This window comes from Hemitrygon akajei, chromosome 15, assembly GCF_048418815.1.
Source record: "Hemitrygon akajei chromosome 15, sHemAka1.3, whole genome shotgun sequence".
NCBI classification, from domain to species: domain Eukaryota; kingdom Metazoa; phylum Chordata; class Chondrichthyes; order Myliobatiformes; family Dasyatidae; genus Hemitrygon; species Hemitrygon akajei.
The window spans coordinates 7,915,157-7,940,277 of NC_133138.1; the positions used below are offsets into that span (position 1 = coordinate 7,915,157).

The following is a 25,121-nucleotide window of genomic DNA, read 5'->3' on the forward strand; positions in this document are numbered from 1 at the left end:
TTTACCTAGGAGTTAGTTTTGGCACTGACAGATACTTCATGCTCCATTAAGTTCAGTGCCAATGCCTAATATATGATTACAATAACCCTAAGAGAGTCTCGGAGAGATGATGCTGGTTCGACCAACTGATTCCTATCCCCTTCTGAGCTAAAATATCCAATTTTACTTCCTTTTACAGGAATACAGCTGTGTAAGTCCAGAACTAGTCACCAGGCAATCACTGAACTAATGCCAGATGTTGAATTCTTCCAGGGGCAGTTAATGTATGTGGAATCTCACTGTATAAATTTGAAATTCTTGACACAGGGCAAGGTGCCAGTTGTTCTGAAACAAATCATTAAATTATTTGCTCTTAACAATCGAATTAAAAAGTGAATGCTTGATTAAACATAACGCAAGTTAAAAGCTACCATCCCTTATCTGATTCCTGCTTCCCTTTGCTTTAGCTTTGACACTGTGAACAAGTTGTAGTATACAGAGTTACATGGTAGCTTTGAAGCATGAATCAACCACATCGCTCTCTTATGTCAGGTGCAACGTACAGGAGATCAGTTCTATTATTATTCTTTATATCAATCATATTGCATACAGGGTTTAGGAAAAGTAAAAATGAATTCAGATTACTTCACACTACTGTATATTCCATAACGGATGGATTAAAAATTCAACATTGAACATTTTTAATTAATTATTCAAAGTAAGAAAAATATAAATAGAAAAAAATGTGAGACAAATATATACATTTCCAGCAAAATGCATCAGAAAATCCAAGGATTTAATTACGATTGCCAGAACCACAAGTGCACATTACTGGCAGGTCACTAACAGTGAAATGATGAAGCAAAGCAGCTTCAAACAGGAGTGAGAGGTTGATCTTTCATTCATCCTGTTATAGTTATCATTCTATAGATCTGCTGAATCTCAGGGTCGTATATGGTGACATATATGTACTTTGATAATAAATTTACTTTCAACTTTGAGGAGCACAATACTCAAACTCCTCCGACAGAAGTTTTAAGGAACTTTTGTTTGTAGCCCTATAACAATGGAGGAGGGGGAAAAAATGAGTCATTCGTTCCTTGTATGGCAAATTGTGATTTTAATTCTTGCTAACTATCATAAAACCAGTTTTTGAACTATTAATCTCTTTATCATACGAAAACTCTGCTCATATCTGCAGCATAACACAACTTTGAAGAATTATTTTACTGTCTTACAAATAGCTCATGAAATCTAAGAAAGCAGCATCTTGTAAATGGAGACACAAGCCCTGTTTACCTTTAGTAAACACAAAGTACACTGCAGATGCTGTGGTCAAATCAACACGTACAAACAAGCTGGATGAACTCAGCAGGTCGGGCAGCATCCGTTGAAACGAGCAGTCAATGTTTCGGGCCGAAGGGTCTCAGCCCCGTTTACCTTTAATTTCCTGATAACATGCTCCAAGTCTCTTAGCACAGCAATGCCGAACTTGTAATGGCACTGAAGATTGCGCCTTGCCCTTACAACGGCCTTTACTGCTTTCACTTACATCATAACAGAAGAGGCACTTAATGCCCCATTAGCACCCCACCATACTACAGTATGTAATGTTACTGTTTACAGAGTTATGTATATGCCAAATAATGTTAAAGTTAAGGCTATATTTCAGTGAAAGTCATAGTCTCTTTGTTTCTATTCTGAAGTGCCACATCTACAATCTAATATAGTTTTCTTTAACCAAGTAGTAATTGGTTACCTTTTTTGCAAGCGGTCATTCCAGCCTTTTTCATTCTAGCTCTGGTGTATTGTTAAAGCTGGTTCTGGAACATCGACCAGTCTCTTCAGAACGACCCAATTTCACACAATATTGTGATACTTTGCAAGACAGAAGTTCATTCATAAAGTAATAGTTACTTAGATTTTATTACCTCTCCACTTTCAATATGCATCTCTTACCTTTGGTTCCTAAGGTTGTCATAACTGGGGCAAGTGGGGATAAGCTCCCACTACCTATTAGATGCTCCCAATGGCATGCATTGCAGACAGCCTCTGACAACCAAGTCCAGCTCCTGGCCTTCACCTACTAAGCCCGGTGGCACCGTTTCTACTAACAGGAGAAAGGAGTTACTCGGGCCTTAAAACCTGCCACTTTGGCAGATGGGGAGGGGGCTCATCAGCCATGATTGGTAGCTCATCAAGAAGGAAAACTCGGATCTCAAACCTCTGCTGCCTTGCAACAATACCCACACATAGGGAAGGCTTCAGGAGTAAACCCTGTGGAAAATCCAGAGCTGGAGTCCCCAGTCCTACGTGGAGTTCAACAGACTGGCAACTCTCGCCAAAATGGTGCCAAACTCTATCGGTCTCTGCTGTAGCTTTGGATTCATCAGCTGCATGGAGAGGTGGAGCCTCCTACATGGGCAACAGCTTGCTCGCCATATCGTACTGCCCTGGATTGTATATTACATAGACAGCTGGGACCTTCCAATGTTCTTCAATGCTGTGGAGTACGAGGAGGAGAGCTTAAAGGGGGAAAAAAATACATTTCCTTCCTTTGACACAATCATTAGAGAGTGGAAATGCACTGTAAAGCCCAGAGAATACATCACACCTTCATGAGGCCTCATGATCTGTGACAGTCATCTTTTGTTAAGCAGACGTCCATCAGTGTAATAGCTACAATGAATTAAAAAAAATACAGACCTCTGCATAAATGCGTTGCGGTGCACATGTCACAGGCCACCAAAGGCTAAGTGTGCTTTATCCTGGTCTGGTAATAATCGAAGAGATACATTTTAAACAGCTTGTGGAGAAATAAAAATATATTAAATAAAAAGCTGCGTTTCTGACTGCAAACTAGGTTCAATCACCAGTAATGGGTTCGCGGTACTTCTGTTTTCTTCTAAGGGGAAGGGTGTAACCCTACCACAAGACAAGACATATTTCTCCTTGACTTGTCCTGTTTAACAAGAAGCTTTGCCATTCCTAGACTACAACTGTTAACACAGGAGTGACAAATTCAGGAGGGATCTATTTCATTTCCTGAATTCTAACCCTACGGGTAAAATAGAAATTTATCTTGGTAGTGCATAACTCAGTTCTGTGCCATCAAATCAGCAAGAGGTCAGAGCACGTACACTGTAACCATTTATTGCAATAGAAGAATCGGGGAGGGTGTAGTATCATCCTGTTTTTCACATATCAGTGAATTATTTCCCTTTGGGAAATCACTGTGACAATACTGTGGACTGAAACATGAGAGAGCATGCTAGTGACAGAATATGCTGTCACATCAGAACATCTACAAGTCTAATCGCTGATGGACAAACAGTTCAGATGCACGTATATAGAACGAACATATAGAAGACATGCAAAACCATTCAACAAGCTCCCCAGACAGCCCTACCTACATTATCCCTGCTCTATTACAAGGATATTAACAGGATACAGTGTCCTCAAGGCACCACTTGTTTAACTATAATCCGTAACAGCCCAGACCCCTTCAAAACCTCAGCAACTGCACGGGGCACTAAACTGAGGTAATATGTTGCATTCTGCTTCAAGGATGGTTCATGGATTAAGTTACTTGAAATCCATCCTAACTTCCACTTGTAGTAGTAGCTTTGGGTGCATCAGCAAAATGGCGTTCCCCCCCCCAGACACCGACAGGTCAGTCTTACCGGGAAACTGGCACGGAGTGCAAGTAATCGGGACAAGGTCTAACACTTTGTAGATGTGACCAGCTCCAAGGCAAGCAACCATCTCATGCTGCTGAGAAACCATGAGCTTGGACCTTATTCTAACAGCAGTTAGATCTCAATTCTAACTGATAATGGTGGAGGCAAACATGCCTCTAAGGGACCATCCTACCATATACATGCTCTTCTATGAACCGAATTTCCCATTAAGCATATTTACAATCAAATTTCCCAGAGGTTGTATTTCAATGACTACTTTCGTTGGGGATTAGATAACCTTACAATCTGAAGAACTTTTTAGGCAGGATAGTGTAAGTGGAGCCTAGCGTACCTGCAGATGTCACAAAAATTTCACCTGTAGTGTTCTTTTCCTCTGCCCACAATTACATTGCAAGGGCCAGGTAGAGAAAGCACTCCTCCTAATCAGAGATGATACCATAGGACTATTGAATTAATGTTAAATTTACAATTTGACATTCATTGTATAGGGTGACTTGAGTTTTAAATATAAACTTGGCAAATGGCAAACAGCAACCTTCTCAGCTTCTTGTGCTCTAACTGCAGGCACAGAACTCAACCACAGAGGATGCAAACCATATATGGTAAATGTACTCAATGTTTCAAACTATATGCAACTCATATCTTATTATTCACCATGCAATCTAATGTCACGTGCTCAAACTAGAGGAAAAGGTGTTTATCCGATTACTTAACCTCTGCAATTCTAAACGTGAAAAGCCGCAAAGTCTCAAATTATGCTTGAAAGCTGTAACTTTTTTCATCCACGGCAATGGCTTTGGTCATTTCCCTTCTGGTCCGGATGGGAAAGCAGGAAAATTTTATGCATAGTTAATGATACTCTGACTACACCTCATTAACATCACCTCGTAGATAAAAGATCACTCAGTAGCTCCAATTTTTCCTATAACCTTTGAATAAACAATAGGATGTTTAATTAGACCCACTATAGCTGAGTAATAAATGTCACAAATTTATAATTTAGGTCCTACGACAAAAAAGCACTTAGTTTCGTCAGTAACCCATACTGTGAGATCCTGAACAGCAAATCACGAGTTAACTCCAAACCAACAGTCTGGAACTCCAGACTATAAACTGTTTTCCAATAACTGTCAATAAATGTATTGTTCATTTTATTGATCTGACCAGCTAAATGGCAAACAAGGCTTACAGCTCATCAATTCTCAGCTTTCTGACAGATTTTGTCCGACTACTTGATTCCGAGGTTTATTTCCAAGAGTTCTGCCCAATAAATACACTTCATGCCTGCGACAACACTGCACTAATCACACAAACTTCTGTTTCATGTTCAGACCTGTCAGCTTTTGATCTCCTCTTATGTTTTCAGGATGATGTATACTGAACTAATGCAAAAGGATTTAAAATGTGTTAAATACATTACAGTCTGTCCTGTCCAAAAACTGTTATGAATGTAATCTTCAAAAATACCTCAAACTCGATCTCAGTTCCTTTCTTTTGATAAAATTAGCAATACTTTATTCCACAGTTGTCAATGATCAAGTTCAGTGGTCGCCATGTTGATCATGGTTTCTGTCACTCAGTTCAATATAAATTTCTCACATATTTTTCTCTGGTGTTTTGTGGGATTACTCAAATTATTTTAGTTACTTTTCATATTAACTTCCAAATCCCACGAAACACAACATTTTTTTAAACACATCATTCTCCACAACCTCTGTCATCTCCAAAGCGAGCCTACCACCAAATATATCTTTACCTCCCGCCAACCGTGATTCCCTCGTCTGTTCTTCCCTCCCCTCCCGATCTCCCACCCAGCACTTACCCCTACAAGCAGCCAAAGTGCTACACTTGCCTATCACCTCCTCCCTCACCTCCCTTTAGTTGCCCCAAGCAGTCTGTCAACACTTCACCTGTGAAACTTCTGGGGTCGTCTGTCAGGTCCGGTGGTCTCTGTGACCTTTCCTCTTCATTGATAAGACCCGTCGCAAATTGAGGGAGTACCACCGCTCCCTCCGACAAAGCCAGACCTTCCCAATGGCCAAACACTTTAATTCCCATTCCGACATGTCAGTCCACGGCCCCCCCCTTGAGCCGCGATGGGTGGAGGTGATATTCTGTCTGGGTAGCCTCCAACCTGGCGGCGTGGATATCGATTTCTCCTTCCACTGAAAAATATCCCTCCCGTTCCCTTCTTCTTCCATTCCTCACTCTGACGCTTTACCTCTTCTCACCTGTCTATCACTTCCCCAGGGTCCCCTCCTCCTCTCCTCTCCAGCCCTTTACCTTCCCCACCCATCTCTCACCTCACAGCTGCCCTCCTTCCCTTCATGCCGCCTTTTTATTCTAGCATCTTCCCCCTACCTTTCCAGTCCCAGAGAAGAGTTTTGGCTCGAAACGTTGACTGTTTACTCCTTTCCATACACACTGGCTGGCATGATCAGTTCCTCTAGCATTTCCTGTTTGTTGCTTTGGACATTTCTTCGGTCAGGAAATCTTTGTCCAATACAATTGAGGGAATTAGTGATCAAGCTAATTTCTGTTTGTATTACAGGCAATAATCTAAAACATATAGACAAGTTACAGACAAAAGACATTAAAGACACTTCCAATAGATTGTATTCCAACATTTTTCTCCAATAAGGAAGCATATTGGTGCCAATACAGACAGTATACTGCGTAACCGTGACAAACTGTGCTAATGGCACCTAGTGGTAGTTATGGGTAGTTAGGTGACTGAATAGGCAAGTGCTTGAGAGGTGAAAAGGATTAAATCAACTTAAATTTCTCTTTTACAAGCTAGTTTCTTTAAACAAGTACTTAATTTATTAGAGCTGCACATTCTTCCGTTCAAAGAGCACGAGCATGGAAATGCCGAACATCCAAGATGTTACATATCATTTTCACTGAGTAACGAGAGACGTTAATTGAAGAAGGGCTGCCTCACTGGAGGAACAACCGCAAATACGGAACAGTGACTCCAAAAGAAGGAAATCTAACTAAATATACGAGAAATAGGAAAACTTTTAAAAAAGGCAACTCATTGAAAGGATTCTCAATAAAGCCACATCCAGACATTAAATTCACAGGATTAGAATTCGACACTGTTAAATCACAGATACAATTACCGTACACTAGATAACTGAATAACAAACACAATAATTACGCAAATTATCAGACTGCAAATAACTGAACAAACTCAGAGGGAAGGACTTTTAAAAATAATTGCCATTGCAAGACAATGCTTAAATCTTATTCTGCTTGCTTAGATCAAGCGTAAGGCCCACCCCAGCCCCCCACCAAAGCTCTCCGCTTTCAACAAGTGTCGATCCCTCCACCCAACCATCCCCCTACTCTCCGCAAGGATTGTTCCCTCTGCCCGCTCCATGTTCTGCAGTGATCGCCTCCCCCCATTCACTGACAAGGAAACTCCTTCTGCACCCCTCCACTCTACACTCACCGCAGGAATCAACCCCTCCATCACCCCACTCACTCACCGCAGGAATCAACCCCTCCGTCACCCCACTCACTCACCGCAAGAATCACCCCCTCCGTCACCCCACTCACTCACCTCAGGAATCAACCCCTCCGTGACCTCACTCACTCACCGCACGAATCACCCCGTGTCCCCTCACTCACTCACTGCAGGAATCACCCCCTCCGTGACCCTCACTCACTCACCGCACGAATCACCCCGTGTCCCCTCACTCACTCACTGCAGGAATCACCCCCTCCGTGACCCTCACTCACTCACCGCACGAATCACCCCGTGTCCCCTCACTCACTCACCGCAGGAATCACCCCCTCCGTGACCCTCACTCACTCACCGCAGGAATCAACCCCTCCCCCACCCCATTTTCCACACAGACTCTCCCCCCCCCCCCCACCACCAATTCCCAGCAGGGATCACTCCATCCACGCCCGTCACTCTCCACAGGGATCGCTTCAGACAATGAGTAGCCTCTTGTCATGAACAAACTCTGCCCTACAATTAAATCAACACTCCTCACACAGTTATGTGATTGCGTACTATCCGGTAGGCTGGAGATACGACTCTCCCACAGGAGGCAGCTGACCTGCAAGGTGTAGCACCCGCTTAGCCCCCCGATCAGGGTCGTATGAGCAGCTGACACACATCACAAGTCCTGGTCATGCGACCACTGACGCCAGGCAATCTCTGAAGAGTATTGATAATGGCTGAGGGGTCTCCCATCTTGTAAAGAATGTCCAGAAGAAGGCAATGGCAAACTACTTCTGTCAAAAAATTTGCCAAGAACAATCATGGTCATGGATAAGACCAAGATCACCCAGCACATAACAAACGAATAAACTAGCAGGTTATGAGAGGACACGCCAGCACTGCTCTAAAGGCGGTGGTCTGTTATTCTGTACTGTCATCACATGGAAAAGAAAATAATTCGGGAGTTTCAGCCACTTACTTGGAACAAAGAAGCTGAATGACGTGAAGGAATGACTGTGGTAAAATTGTTTCCCCTCAGGGTGATGCAGTAAGATTGTATGATACTCTTCTGTATCACATCATAGAAACTCCAGTATGAATACAAACAACTGTAGTATACTTTTATACTACTTGTCCAGGTACAGCTTTTTTCAAGTTGAAACTGTTATTACTTTGCCTTTACGATCTGATAATTATTTTTTGATATTGCACAAATCTTGCTGTTATTTTTTAAAACGGGTACCTTTTCATTACTTCCTGTGGTGCACATAGTAAATAAACTGAATAGAACACACCCATGCATTGTAAAATATCCCCTCACCCAAAACATACAAACAAGTCAACAGAATCTAACGCCAGTTATGGGGACGAGAGAGGTGAAACTGGGGTTGGCCGAAAGCAGGAAACAGTAAATACTGACAAGACAGTTGATAAAACAGTGGCAAAGGCCAATTTCATCACCAAAATCAGAATCCCAAGTAAAACTTTTAGCGCTCAATGCGAGTTCCATGCAGTGCAATTGTTAATGTTCTTTTTTTTTTAGTATGAATAGCACTATTATCTCTGCATGTGATGTCAAAACAGGACATAAATATGGCATAAAATGTTATTTTTAATACATCAATTTGAATGTGCAGGTATATTCATTTTAATACAGTAATTTTGTTTTAGGTGCCAAGAATAGTCGACAGAATCTTACAAAAAGCAATCTGCACTTAATCATTTTAAAACAAACCAAAGGATCCTTGGGTGGCTATTAAAATTCAACCATTGACTGCCTATTCTAATTGTGAAGCATTTCCAGTAATAGGCAAGATCCCCATGCACTGAAACTCATTTGTAGAAACAGCAGAATTATGAACAAACAAACCTCTGAAGGTTTCTTCTCTTCCTGTCTTGTCCAAGGGTGCTTTGTAGTTGCTGATTTAGAACCACGAGACCATAGTGTTATGTGACCTTGGGAGAGGTGGGCAGAGAAATATAAGACACTAGTACTCAAGAGTAAAAGGGATTTCATACAGAACTGGTACTATAAATATATCTTTGCATAAATGAAAAAATGGAAGTAACTCAAATTGTTTGATTTAGCGCTTATATTAAAAAAAAAGCTGGAGAGTTGCTGATATCATCAAGAAGACGTTTGCTTCCGCTAATGATGGTACAAACAGCTGTATTACAAAAGACTCTGAGAACGTTGTCAGGATTAAGCCTTTCCCCACATTCACATCTGATTTCCTGCTCAAAAAGCTGGGTGTGTGACCTGCTCCGAGATCACTGCCCACACCATTCTGCAATCCATCATAACGTTAAGAGATAGAGGCCATATTTTCCTCCTTCAAAGCATAATCTCTGACAACCTTGCAAGGTTAGAAGCTCTTTGTTCCAGAAATGCAAGGCAAAGCACTGGCCTTACTCAGTATAGCAGAACATTGGAATGCCAACTCAGTGGTGGGACATCATTTTCTAACAGTCTTCATTTACAGTGCCAATTTATAATGGAAGCCACTTACTAAATTAAGTTTTGCTTTGGTGTTAATTATTAAAATATTAAAGATAATATTGATATTACAGTTTTTTTTCTCAGGACATGAAGTGTAGAGCTGATTACAACATTTGGAGGTGGCTGACAATTGAATCATTCTCCTTGCATAATACAGGAAAATATTATGAGGGATAGGATTAGCTTACGTTAGCAAAAGCAAATAAATAATCAAAATATTTAGTATGGTTTTGCTAGAGTCCTGTCTGTTTGATTTGAAATTTTGAAGATGTAATGATAATGGCAGTGCAGTTGATATAGTCCTCAAAGACTTCAATAAGACTTCCGACAAGGTCCCAAGTGGAAGACTGGATCAAAAGGTTAGAATGCATGGAATCCAGTGCAGATTGACTAACTGAATCCAAAATTTGTTTGGTATTAAGAGATCAAGGGTAACAGTGGAAAATTATTTTCATGATTAGAAGCAGGGGACCAAGGATGTATCAGGGGGAATCGGTGCTGGGACTCAACTGTTTGATTTTGATGTGAATGTAGGAGGTATAATAGGTAAGTTTGTAGATGACACAAGAATGATGCTGCTGCTGACAGTGAAGAGGATAGTCTTAGGTTACAACACAATATTAATGAGATGGTAAGATGGGCAGTTGGAAATGGTAATCGTGATAGTTGAGAGGCAATAAATTTTGGAAGGACAAACAAGGCAGGGTATAAAGAATGAATGGTAAGAGCCTAGGAAGTATTGAGAAACATTGGTGTACAAATCCAAGGATCTCTGAAGGTGGAAGATAAGGCACCTTTTACTCGGTGGACAAATAAATACAAGAACAGGCAGGTACAACTTTATGAACGTTGGTTAGGCTGCAGCTAGAACTCCGTGAGTAATTGTAGTCACCATAAAAGAGGAAAGACCCAACTGAATTGGAGTACAAGCACGGCAATTTCACCAGGATGTTGCTTGGGGTGCACATTTCAATGATAAGAGAACGAACAGGGTGGGTTTGTTTTCCTTGGTCTCTGAGCAGTAGAGAGGACAAGTTCATTAAAAGTAGCATAGATCAGGGTAGGGAGAAGCTTTATTCCAGGGCTGAGGTATACAGGTTGAAGGTAAGGATCAGAAGGTTTAGAGATCCTGAAAAATATTTTCATTACCGAAAGGGTGGCTGGAATGCACTGCCTGGTCTTATAGAAGCAAATTCTCTCACAATATTTAAGCAATTTCTCAACAAACACTTAAAACACCAAGGTATAGGGCATGTACTAAAAAATTGGGATTAGTATAGATGGGTCCTCAATTGTCGGTGTGGACATGATAGTAAGAATTTTGTGACTCTGTGAGGTCACACCAAGATCATCATTTCAGTTACATTAGTGAAAAGATAAATAGACATTATAAACATTGTTATTAATTTCTGACAACTAGTAGAGACATATACTTCTAAGTTTCCTCGTAGACAGAAACTTGACAAATGTATTTGTAGATATAAAAATATAAATTCTTAGTATTAAACAAACATTTTTTAAGAAAATATGAGCTTGACTTCAATTCATAAAGTGTAGTTTCTACCCCTGAGGTCCTTACTGTCAGTGGTGTCCGAGTCCTCACTACTGATGGAAAATTTCCTCCGTTTCATTATTTCATTATCCATCCGGAAACCTGCAAAATTGCAAACAATCTCAATGTGAAGCTGGCAAGACTTACCAAAGTTACCACGTTGGGTTAAAACATCAGGCCAACAACAAAAAAAGGATTCAATCTGGGCAATCATTACTTGGGCAAAAGTCACAAAGGTGAAAATTATCAAAGAGGAATGAGGCTAGAAACTGAGTTCAGAGATAAAACGAGATGCCATAATTGGGAACATTCTGCATCTACACCAGGCTGTGTCCAGGGATGAGATGGAATCAGAGATGAAATCTGTACTGAGCACCAGGTGGCTTCTATTTACAAGTATAGTTTGAAGAAGTCATGGTTCACCCTAGCACTGCAGTAGGGTGAAAAACAGACAGAAACCTACACACCAGAATCTGATGTCCCCAGGAGCCACTGACATGAGCTGTCTTTCCTCACAACAGCAGCATGTGTCAGGATCACGTTTTTTGCCTCTTGATAGTGCACTGAAGCAAAGACAGAAGGCAAGTTCACCTGTTCGTGTGATCTGTCAACAGGTGCACATTGCAGTTGGTTCTTACCAGGAAGACTGGAGAGGAGAGGTTTCTCACTACCAATAATCTTTGGTAACTTGTCAGTAGACAACTGCATTTCATGAAGTTGTATCTTGGGGAAGAACTATAACAGGCAAAGGATACTTCTAAATGCCCACACAATTGGCATAATGTAAATTGAATACACAAATTCTTAAGGCACAGCTTTTCTGGTAAACTTAATTAAACTCATCACAAATGAAACTGACAGACATCTCTCTCTATAGAAGAGCTCACCGATCCCCTATAATACCATTTCAGAGTCAGCTGTTCTGTCCAAAAGGACTGTTTTTCTGCAGTTGTTCCAGCCAGAAATTGAACTCCAACTATTCTCAGAACAGTATGAAGGAAACCCAATCAGAACTGATCATAATGAAGGATATATTTATCCCGCGCCTTCATGAACATATAATCAAACATGAAAGACTCAGCTTGCTCTCATACAAGCTTCAGATTGCAAGGAGCTGCCAAGCCTGGTAGGAACGAAGACTGAAAATGCAAAGAAATTTCAGGACAAGTACTGCATTGAAGTAATAGTTATTTCTGTAACCTCAAAATGAGGGTGCTTCTTAAAATCCACTGAACACTTCAGTGCCTTCAAAGCAACTGTGTCTCATCACCAACAACCTCCAAATGGAGACCTTTAGACCCCACAGGAAACATCAAGGAACACTTTACAAGATGGTATTTGGCAGCACAACCTAACAAAGCCCAGTGAACACTTAAATGATAACTTCAGTCCAGGAATCTACCTTATCATGTTCCTCAGTGGTTGTTCTTGCTACCTACAGTCACCTCCTGAGAAACACACACAAGCTTAGACATCCTATAACAAGAGTTCAGGGAGAGCAGCTTCCTGAAAATATGCGTATCATATGAACCTCTGGCATTCAGAATCAGATTCCGAGCTCTGATTCCAAATCAGAATCAGGTTTACTATCAGCAGCATAATGTTGTGAAATTCAGTAACTTTGCGGCAGCAGTACAATGCAAAACATTAAAATATAGGAAAACAGCAGAATTACAGTATGTATATGTATATTAAACATTTAAATTAGGATAAGTAGTGCAAAAATATTAACTTCTAAAAAAATAGTGAAGTAGTGTTCATGGGTTCAGTGTCCATTTAGAAATCAGATGGCAGAGGGGAAGAAGCTGTTCTTGAATCATTGAGGGTGTGCCTTCAGGCTTCTGAACCTCCTTCCTGATGGTAGCAATGAGAACAAGGCACACCCTGGGTGGTGCTGGAAGCCGCAGGAAGCTATACAAGCGATCATACAAGATGAAGATTATCACCCATTTCTTTCCATAAAGAATATTACTAGGGGATAACTGCCTGAAGTAGAAGTGCAACACAAGTTTCAACAAGCTGTCGCCATTAGAAAAGTCATCATCCTCCATCTGTTCTGCAAAAGCATACAAGTCAAAATCCTCTTCAATACATCCACCACAAACTCAATGCTGTACAGTCTGGAGTTAGTCAATTCTCCTTCCAATGCTCCTTGCTACAATTCTTCATCTCCAACAAGCTCCTCAATGGAATGGAGTTCAGGTACCAGTTAAGGGCAACCTGTTCAAGGTTTATTGCCTCCACCTCATATCCAAGGCCACTCCAACTTCAGTCGATGAATTACATAAAGAGATAATAGATTCGAGTATGCATCCGCTCCTCTTGCAAAGCCTGCATGGGAGACTTGTTCTTCTCCTGAATCCGCAGAACTGGACTAGAAGGAAATTATTCTCAGCCTCGTGTAACACCCCAGACTGAGCACAGCAATGTGATGGAATATGATTGTTCTATCATATTGATGCTGTGCCAGACACTCTAAAAAAGAATCTGAGTCATCTGAAAAATGCAACTATTGATGGCAATTTGGTTGATATTACAGATCTCCTGTGGCTGTAAAAATTGTGTTTATTATTACGTTTCACACCCAGTTGGAAAACTATCCAGATGATGACCTCCTCTATAAGTCATTTAGATTAAATCATCAGTGACATTGGTCTTTTCACACAATGCTTCTCAAAAAAAAAATCATAAGATCAACTTTACTATAAACTCAAGATTGGGGTAATATACCCACTCACCTTCTTGAATACAGAACACAGGATCCCATGTTCTTGATTTAGAACCTTTTGCCAAAATTGAAGGCAAAATTCCCCAATCATGTTTCTGGCTCACAAGCCTCAAGAGCTGCTTGATTGCCTGATCCTAGCTTAACAGTGGTCTATTTTGTGTTGTTTGTTACTCAATTGAGAGACATTCACAACTTCTCGTAACCAGAGGCCAAGCTCTGAGGGCAAAGATGGTTTCAATGCATTTGGCTTCTGGATCCCCAGTGTATTAAGTGCTCAAACATGTTATCACACTTTGGTCAACAGATCTCAATACTCTCAGAGCCAAATTTCTTAATGGATGCTCACCCTCTCCCCATGATGCCAACAATATATGGTCAACTACAATCCATGCCTATTAAGTGATTATCTTCTAAACCTTTTGATCCCCCCCCCCCCCAAGTGTCTTCTTCAAATAATTTGGTGCAGATTTCAGAAATGTGCATGGTTGTTACTTAAAAAGAAGCTGTGCTGCACTTCATTTATGGTAGAAAAAGTCAGAACATTTACTAATGCTCTTGCAAGGATGCACCTTCTATGGTGATGATCTAGACCAGTCACATGAAAATCACTGCCTGAATACATACATCAATTGCACAAATCAGATTTTGTTATCTCCCTGATCCTCCACCATAATCTATCCTTAGATTTCATAAGTGTACCATTTTACTGACACAGTTTTCTACTCAGTTTTAGGAACAGCTTCTTCCCCTCCACCATCAGATTTCTGAATGGACAATGAACCCACCCACAAACACTACCTCACTATTATTTACAATATCTTTTTGCACTTATTTGTTTATATACTGTACATATATCAAGTTTTTTATATATTGCATTATACAGCTGCTGCAAAACAATAAATTTCCACAACATATGCCAGTGATATTAAACCCAATTCTGATTCTGATCCTATTCCCATTATCAATCGTCAATTTTGACACAGTAGTGACCATGGAGACACATGCTCTGCGAAAGTAAAGGCACTAGTTAGCATAATTCTATAGTTGGAGAAAATGTTGCTCTATGATAGGCATACTGTCTGGACCTATAAAATACACAGTTAAACACATGCTTGCTTGCTATCTAAAGATTTGATTCTTTTTGTCGTTCATTCTAACATTGTAATGATCTTTTTTTAGACAGCAGTAAATAATTCTTGCTTTTCTGGGCCACTATAATAACTTAGCCATCATCGTACTGTAATTATAGCAAAGAAATGAGATCAATTCAATTAAACTATGAAGAAAGCATGGCAGTACCTCTACTTTCTTAGAATTTTTCAAAAATTTGGCATGACATCTAAAACTATGGCAAACTTTTGTAGATGTGTAGTGGAGACTATATTGACCTGCCTGTAGCACAGCCTGGTATGGAAACACCAATGCCCTTGAGCAGAAAATCCTACAAGAATTATTCAATATGACGCAGTCCTTCCCAGGTAAAGCCCTCCTCATCCTTGAGAACATCTACATGGAACATTGTTGCATGAAAGCAGCATCAATCATCAGGGACGCCTACCACATAGGCCATGTTCTCTTCTTGCTGCTGCCATCAGGAAGAAGGTTTAGGACCCGCACCAACAGGTTCAGGAACAGTTGTTCCCCTCAACCATCAGGCCCTTGAACTGGGGGTGGGGGGGGGGGGGGGGAGAATAACATCACTCAACATCACTTCCCGCTTCACTGAACTATTCCCATAATCTATTGATTCACTTTCAAGGTCTCTTCACCACATGTCCTTAATACTTACTGCTTATTTATTATTATTTTCTCTCTTTTGCACTTGCACAGTTTGTTGTCTTTTGCACATTAGCTGTTTGTCCATCCTGTTGGGTGCTGTCTTTCACTGATCCTATTGTGCGTCTTAGATTTAGTGTGTATGCCCGCAAAAAAACAAATCTCAGGGTTGAATATGTTGACCAATATGCATTTTGATAATAAATTTACTCTGAATTGTGTTAAACAGCTTGGGCTGATTCCAGCATACAGCTTCAGAAGCTTTTCCTATCAAGCAAAAGAGTAACCTTACCTTAGGCAAAACTGTAAAATAATTGCCAACTGCCATTCTCTGCTAAATGTGATAGGGCACATGTGATTGTGATCTTCACTACTTACCCAAGTACTTTCCTTCAAAATGAAGAACTTCCTTCGTACAGTATACGCCTCCAGGTATGGGATGCTACCAGGACCCAACTACTTCCTTCACTTGTACCTTCCACTTAGTAGTTGTATGCCACTGGGCACCAGTGAAGACATTTGTCTATTTCCTTCTACCATCCACAATAATACATAGTACATCATCATAAAGCAGCCTCCCCTTAAGAAAGTCTGCAAAGTGATCACTCCACAACTGCAAATGATACCCTGTGTATTTATTTACAGCAGTAAATCGATTAATTGGTGATGGAGCATCAACATTACACGTTTCAAACCTGTTCAGTTTGGCATTATTTAAGAGTCTTCTGGATAAAGATGTTGAAACATTAAATTTATAGTTCAATTAAATCTTAAAAATAAACTTTTGGAGGTATTGTAACTTCATTTTGGAGCTCCATCAGCAAGGAAATACCTTATATGAAATTCTGCAAGCAAAGTTTGCAGTTTATTCTTTTAAACATTTAAGTTTAGGGGGTAGAGACATTTAGCTCACTGGATTATTAGAGTCTAGAAAGCAACTTTATACCTGTGATTTCATTCACTGTGTACTTCTGTTCTTAGTCATGGATTGGAGTTAAACAGAAGGCAAACATCTCCCAAGAGACGGGAAGGTTTGTTCTGTGGAAATTTTCATACTGACTCCTTAAATCTGGGTTCTGGTGCAAAAACTTGCCAAAAAATGGTGACTGCCACAAGGTGCCACCAGAAAAGCAGGCAAAGATAACCACAGCTAGAGATGATAAAAGAAATTTAAACTTTGTCATGTAAGTTTCTGGAAATATGAACTCTAACCAGAAAAAAGGAAAAAATCATTATTCAATTGCTATACAATCAGAACTGCAATTAATAAACAGATTCAGAGGAAGCAATAGGGAGTACTTACCTTTTGATACAATCTTCTGGTCTTTTCAAAGTATGTGCCCGTTTTCCCAGATTACGTGCCCAGTAGCTACATCTTGTATTGTGAATAGTAACAGCATTTCCAACTAATAAGATGCTCCCACGGATGTTAAAACATCTAAATATGAACAGAAACATTACATTATCTTCCTTCAAAACCTGGTTCTGAAAAGCATATAAAGCATTATTTCAGATAATGCTTTATTAATAAAAACATTATTACGATTGTGAAGGAACACGTTTGTGTTTCACAATGCCTTTTCACGATGGCAGAATAAGTTGTATTACCACACGAAACAATCGGCACCTGCATTAAAATCTATCTGAGACAGGTGAACTGCACCTGCTTTACCTTTTACCTTTAATGTCTCTTGAGTTAAGGTGAGAGAAGTTCTAAACTAGTTCCTTGTGTCTACAAGCCCATGGCAGAAAATTGCCTCTGAGCTCCATTCTAATTCACAATCTTTCTCAAATGGGCAAAGGGAATGGAGGTCAGAGAAATGGAATGGAGGTCAGGCAACAGAGTGGATGCTAAACACTGGTCTTCTAAGACACAATGATTGCAGCAAAATTGTTAAGCAATTTCTTATCCAGATGTGTTTGCTCCATTTAATATGTAGCAGAAATAGCATCTGTTGTTGGATCATGGCAGAGAAAAGTTTTTTTTTGTTGGTGGTAGAGAACAGGCATTAATGGTAGACTTGAAGGATGAGGAATGCAATTCTCCTTTGCTTCTTTTCCTGAAAAAAGTTGGCATGAGCATAAAAGGAGTCATTCTGTTTTCAACAATGGATTGACTTTTCAATGAAATTGTCAACACAGAAGATCTCAGTATATGATACAAGAAAATATCTAATTTTTAGTAATGATATCAGACTGTCACATTAATATAACATTTATATGAACTATATGTGGACAAGAAGGAAATATGTTATAAATAAAGCTTCAGATTGTTGGGATATAGACAAATAATTTACATACACAAATTTGAGACTTTTATTCAAAATGGCTAAAGAAATTTCCTACATGACTCATAAAACCATTTACAAAATGAAACAGTCATGCATTTCAATTCCACTATATTGAGAAACACACAATAATACATTATGGTGTAAGTGGGCATAATTTTAAAATACATTATAAAACCACAAGACAGAGAAGCAGAATCAAACTATTCAGCCCATTGAATCTTCTACACCAATTGTTCATGGATGATGTATTCTCCCTCTTAACCCCATGCTTCAGCATTCTCCCTGTAACCTTTGATGTTCTCACTAATCAACTACCACTTTAAGTATACCCAATAACTTGGCCTCCACAATTGTCTGTGGCAATGAATTCCACAGATTTACCACTCAGGCTGAAGAAATTTCTCCTCATCTCTGTTCTAAATGTACGTCCCTCTATTCTGAGGATGTTCCCTCTGGTGCTAGACTCACCCACTACTGGAAACATCCTCTCAATGTCCACTCTATTGAGGCCTTGCAATATTGACCAGGTTTCAATGAAGTCCGCACTTCTTCTAAACTCTTGCAAGTACAGCGCCAGAGCGCTTCATGTTAACCCTTTCATTCCTGCTATCATTCTCATGAACCCCCTCTGAACCTTCTCTAATGCCAAGGCATTCGTTCTTAGATGAGGAGCCCAAAACTGCTCACAATACGCCAATGCCTTATATAAGCATTACATCCTTATTACACCCTTTTTTTTTTTACATATTCTAGTCCTCTTGAAATCAATGCTAATATTGTATTTGATTTCTTCTAAACTTCCAATTTGAAGTACTGCAAATTAAAAGGATCATTAGATTGGAAAAATACTCACAAGCATACAAGTAACTGCTATCTGTTAGTCAGATTTCTTACATACAAGTTTGATAAAATTCACCTCCAGTCAATTCAGAGAATAAAACAAGAGTGTAATAATATTGCAAATCGATTTGTAGACCTTTTTCTCTTGCAATTAAGTATTGATGACAGGGGTGAAAGAGGACACTCCATTACACTGTGGTGGTATTTCCTAGCTGTCTAGGGTTCTATGTTCATCCAAGATCCAGGCTGCTCTTACCCTGAGGCTGTTGTATCACCATTCTTTAATGAGTCTACTAACGCTGGCAAAAAAAACATAACTTAAAGTATGTTAATTATTTGCATTTTTGTTGAAATTATGTTTACAAACTACTTATGTTAACTAAATAGCAAAAACATACTCAAGGTGTATGTTTTGAAAGAAGTCTGTTATTCTATAACATAGTCTCTGGTAAATTAGCCCAGAGGTTTCAGTTCAGATACTGCACTGACATCATGAAATTTGCCCAATAAATACCAAAAAAGAATGTATATAACCTAAGCTATTAATGTCCAATATCCCTCCTCTAACAAACTTGTAGTGTTAGAAGTAATTAACAGTTCCATCAAGTGACACCTACTCAATACTATTCTCACTAAATGATGCTCATTCTGGATTTGGCCAAAATCACTCAGTCCCAAATTCCATTACAGCTTGGAATGAAAAGTACCACAACAGAAAACTGCTAGAAGAGAAGCAATAATAACCCCCGCATTCTGTAAACCATGTCAACGATAAGTATCGGCAAAGCAAGGCAATTGGTGTCAAGTTTAAAAAAAACAATCTAACTGCTAGAGTCAGATGACACAAAAGGAAAACAGTCTCAATTATTAGATGCCAATTACTATAATCCACCAAATATTGAGGAAAATTTCTTAGCACAGTGCTGTTAGCCAAACTATCTTCAGATGCTTCATACTACGAGCAGACAGAAGGAGACAGTCAATGATTTAAAAACATTGACCTTCATTCAAAACTCTTCCTATGATATCAGTCAGGCTAGTTTACAAATGGTAAACAATAGATAATCAACAAACCATACACCATGCTCAAGCTATTTCCATCCAAAGGTTCTAAAGGTCATTCACTTGACCCACCCTGATTATAAATAGCTCCAGCCTTTCATTAAATCGTCTACTATCAACCTTTTGGGAGTCACCATTGATCTGAAACTGAAGTGAGCTGCCTTTTCAACACCATCACTAGAAGAAATTTAGTATAATTAGGTTGGTTCATTTTCTGAACCTTCAGGTCTTTGTCACCAGTTCTCAAAGCTCATGCCAGCAGTGAGATAAACAGGTATTACTCATCTGAATGAGGGACTTTAGCCACAAGGACTTCAGCCACAGGGCAATTTGGGATAGTTTGCCACAGCAAAGAAGGCTGAAGGGCACAAGATCATGAGGATTAAAGTGGATAGAGAAGCCACCCCCATTTATGGATGGTTCAAGGACCAAGGGCACAGGTTCAAAGTGATAGACGGAAGACACAATGGTGATGTGAGTGAGGAGATTGACTTTTTATTGCTAGGCTGTTAAAAAAGAATTGGAGAGATATTTGGAACGACAATAATTTGCAAAGCTATGAGGATAAAAGCAGGGGAAATGGGAACGATTGGATTGCTTTATAAAGACTCAATATGGACCCAAGGTTCTCAAGTTGATGCCAATAAATGGTGCCTCTGTGTGCAGCTCTGATAGGAATCAACGAATATTCCTGTTTAAGACAACTACAGGTGAAATCCACTGTCACAGGCAGTACTAGAGTAAGCAACACACTTTAAGACGTTTCAAAAAAATCTATCAATCCTCAAAATGGACAGACCTGGATGGCAGACTCAGGTCATGAATGCAATTCCATTTTAAGAAAATGGAAGCGGGGACAGCGTGTTGGTCTGTAGGTACGATTGAAACACAGAGGCCTTAGATACCACCTCACACCCACCCCCCCCACCAACTCCCAATTCTCCTGATGGCAAATACGAGTCTCTGAAAAATAAAACTGAAGCCCTCAGAACAAGATTGCAGTACCAGAGGGATGTATGGGACTGCTGTGTACTTTGCTACACGGAAACGTGACTCAGCCCGGCCAATACGGATGCAGTGCTGCTGCCAGAAGACTTCATTCACTGCAAGGATAGATGAATTGAGTCTTTTAAAGCTGGGTGGGGGGGGGGGGGGAAGTATGCCTCATGATTAACTCATCACGGGGCACACACAGGATGGTTCTGTCTCAGTCCCACTCACCCGAATATCTAGCAGTCGAGCATCGTCCATTTTATCTGCCGTGGAAGATCTCCACCATCACCCTGGTCGCAGTGTACATTCCACGTCAGACAGGCTGTGGAGAACCTGAGCACGTAATCAGCAGTCACAGAACTGCCCCATCCCCATCAGTCTGGGGGATTTCAACCAGGATAGCTTGAAGAAGCCTCTGAACAACTACCACCATCATATTACCTATGGATCCCAAGGAGCCGGCACACATGACCACTGTTATACCACCATCAAGAATGCTTACTGTGCCCGCACTCTGGAAAGTCCAATCGCCTGGCTGTACTTCCACTTCCAGCGCATGGGTAGAGACTGAAGGCCTAAGCACCAGCAGTAAGGACCATGAAGGTCTGGTCAAGGGAGGCAGAGCAGCACTTACAGGACTGCTTTGAGTTGGTGGACTGGACAATATTCAGGAATTGATTTTCGGATCTCAATAAAGACAACACAGATGTCACCAACTTCACCAAGAACTGTGTGGATGAGTACGTGCCTTTGAAAATCTATCAGACATACCCAAACCAAAAGCCATGGATGAACAAGGAGAATCATAGTTTGCTGAGGATTAAATCTATGACATTTAAGACCGGTGATCCAGAACTATACAAGAAGTCCAGGCATAACATACCAAAGCATTCTTAAGGGCAAGGAAACAACTCCAGTGAAGTTAGGAGACGGAATCATGTGCACGTCAGCACAGAAAGGGATTGCAGGCATTACTTCCTACAAGGTGAATCTTAACATCATGAATGGCAGTGATGTTTCACTCCCAGATGAGTTCAATGCCTTTTTTGCAGACTTTAAAAAGGAGAATAAAACTACACCTGTGCAAATCCCTGCAGCATCTTGGTGACCTGTAATGTCTGTCTCAGAGGCCAACATCAGAACAACTTTCAGGAGGGTGAAACCTTAAAAGGCACCAGTCCCTGATGGTGTACCTGGAAACCCTGTGCCATCCAACTAGCAGGAGTGTTAAAGGACGTCTTCAATCCCTCATTGCAGCAGTCAGAGGCTCCCACCTGCTTCTAAAGGGCGACAATCACACCAGCACCCAAGAAGATCAGGGTGAGCTCCTTCAACAATTGCATTCACATCGACTATGATGAAGTGCTTTGAGAGGTTGGTCATGACCAGAATCAGCTCCTGCCCAAGCTAGCACCTGGGCCCACTGCAATTTGCCTATCAAGATGATAGGTCTACATTGGATGCAATAGGTCTACAGTGGCTCTCCACTTGGCTTTGGATCACCTGCACAGCAGCAATACCTACATCAAGCTGCTGTTTATTGATTACAGCTCAACATTCAAAGCCATCATACCCTCAGTACTAATCATCAGGCTCCATAACCTGGACCTCAGTACCCTCCTCTGTAAATGGGTCCTTTACTTCCTCATCCAGAACCTACAGTCAGTGTGGATCGAAGTACCATCTCCTCCTCACTGACAATCAACACTGGTACACCTCAAGGTTGCCTGTTTATCCCACTGCTCTACTCTCTCCACACCTAGGACTGTGTGTCTCGGCACAACGCAAACACCACCTATAAATTTGCCAACGATAGAATTATTGTTGGCAGAATTTCAGATGGTGTGGAAGAGACATATAGGAGTGAGATAGATCAGCTGGTTGAGTGATGTTGCACAACAACCCTGCACTCTGCGTCAGTAAGACCAAAGAACTGATTGTGGTCTTCAGGAAGGGAACACACACCAGTCCTCATAGAGGGATCAGCAGTGGAAAGGGTGAGCAGTTTCAAGTTCTTGTGTGTCAACATCTCTGAAGATCTATCTGGCCCCCAACATATTGATACAATTACCAAGGTGGCACAACAGTGGTTATTATTTCATTAGGAGTATGAGGAGACTCAGTATATCACCAAAGTCTTTAGCAAGTTCTACAATTGTAGTGAGCATTCTGACTGGTTGCATCACTGTCTCATGTGGAGGGGCTGCTGCACAGGATTGGGAAAAGCTGCAGGAAGTTGTCAGCTCCATCATGGGCACTGGCCTCAAAAACATCTTCAAAAGGAACCTCAATCACCCGAGACAGGCCCTCTTCTCATATAGGACGTGGTACAGGAGCCTGAAGACAGACAGACAGACACACACACACGCACACGTACGTTTTAGGCATAGCTTTTTCCCCTCCACCATCAGATTTTTGAATGGGCAAAGCTCAAAGTAAGTTTATTATCGAAGTGCATATATGTCGCCATATACACCCCAAGATTCAATTTTTTTTGCAGGCATATTTGATAAATCCAAAATAGAATAATATCCATAATAGACCGCACCAACCTGGGTGTTCCACTGGTGTGCAAAAGACAACTAACTGTGCAAATACAAAAAGAAAGAAATAATAATAAGCAATAAATATCAAGAACGTGAGATGAAGAGTCCTTGAAAGTGAGTCCTTAGGTTGTGGCAATCCATTTACACTACCTCAGTAGTTATTTTCTGCATGATAACATAATTTCATATTCATTATTTGATCTCAAATATACAGAGGCTGCAGTATGTACAATCTAAAAAAAGCACTACTCTAATACAATATTATCTCAACATTGAGAAACACAAGGGCAGCAATGTTGTCACCTGCAATTTCCCTATCTAACTCATCTTCAACTGGCAACAGGTTATTAACATTAAATTCTCTGACAGTTATTACAAATGTTCACTTGCTAAACCCTCAGATCATCTCCACCAGCTGCAAGGTTCATGTCAGCAGTGAGGTAGAACAGTTCTCACTCATCTGAAATCATACAGGATAGAAAAGTTTATTGGAAGAATGCACAGGGAATGCTCAGCTTCATAAATAGAGGCATCGGGTATAAAAGTTATGTTGAACCTCAATGAAACCCAAGTTAGGTCACAAATGGAGGACTGCATAAACACGAGAGATTCTGTAAATGCTGGAAATCCAGAGCAACATACACACGAATTGCTGGAGGAACAGTCGATGGTTCAGGAAAAGATCCTTCATCAGGACTGGGAAGGAAGAGGGCAGAAGCCAGAAGAAGATTGGGGAGAGGGGAAAGAGTACAAGCCAGCAGGTGTTTTTAAAACCGAATGAGGGGAAGTGCGGGTGGGTGGAGGACGGAGGGTCGAAGTGAGAAGCTGGGAGGATTTCGGTGGAAAACGTAAAGAGCTGAAGATGGAATGAAATAGGAAAGGACAATAGGCCTTGGGAGAAAGGGAAGGAGGAGGGGCAGCAGAGGGTGGTGACAGGCAGATGAGAAGAAGAGACAGAATGGGGAATGGAAAAAAAAAGAGGGGTAAGAGGGAATAATTACCAGAAGTTAGAGAAATCAATGCTCATGCCACCAGGTGGGAAGTTACCCAGACAGAATGTAAGGTGTTACTCCTCCAACCTGAGAGTGACCATGGAAGAGGCCACGTCAGGCGGGAATGGGGAATTAGAATTTAAATGGGTGGCCACTGGGAAATCCAGTCTTTTGTAGAGACTGAGCAAAGGTGCTCGATGAAGCAATCCACAATCTACGTCAGAGCTCCCATAGGTAGAGGAGGCTGTGCCAGGAGCACCAGTTACAGTAGATGACCCTGAGAGACTCGCAGGGAAGCACCACCTCACCTCGAAGGACCGTTTGGGTGCCCTGAACAGGGGTGAGGGAAGTGCAGGGACAGGTGTCGCACTTGTTCTAATTCCAAGGAGAAGTAGCAGGAGGACGATCAGTGGACAGGGGAGTCGTGTAGAGAGTGATCCCTGCAGAAAGTGGAGAGTAAATGGAAAATGGTAGTCCTACTAACCACACTTCCGGAAAGCAATGCAGGTCAGTCGAAGACTACGGATAAGATATACTGGAATAGTTTCAGTTACAAGGTTAGACTAGAAAAAACTACAGTTTTCAAAATGCTAACAGCAGTTGGCAATGTTTCAGAGCTTTTGTGAATGGATAAGAAATGAAGTTCACAAACATTCAAAGTATTTGGTCTGGAAATCAGGGCAATCATGTGAAAATCATTGATT

The 25,121-nt window shown here is 40.8% G+C and overlaps 1 protein-coding gene across 6 annotated transcripts in view; it reads right to left on the reverse strand.

Annotated features, from left to right (window-relative positions):
* jade2 (jade family PHD finger 2) overlaps positions 1-25,121 on the reverse strand; it is a 172,436-nt gene that overhangs the window by 144,022 nt on the left and 3,293 nt on the right. For all 6 annotated transcript variants that reach the window (XM_073067130.1, XM_073067131.1, XM_073067134.1 and 3 more), the window contains 3 exons: positions 16,997-17,131; positions 11,217-11,291; positions 9,008-9,093 (listed from right to left, as the gene is read on the reverse strand). In XM_073067130.1, coding sequence (XP_072923231.1) covers positions 9,008-9,093; positions 11,217-11,283 — 153 coding nt within the window. In that variant the 5' untranslated portion in view covers positions 11,284-11,291; positions 16,997-17,131. The remainder of the gene's footprint in view (positions 1-9,007; positions 9,094-11,216; positions 11,292-16,996; positions 17,132-25,121) is intronic.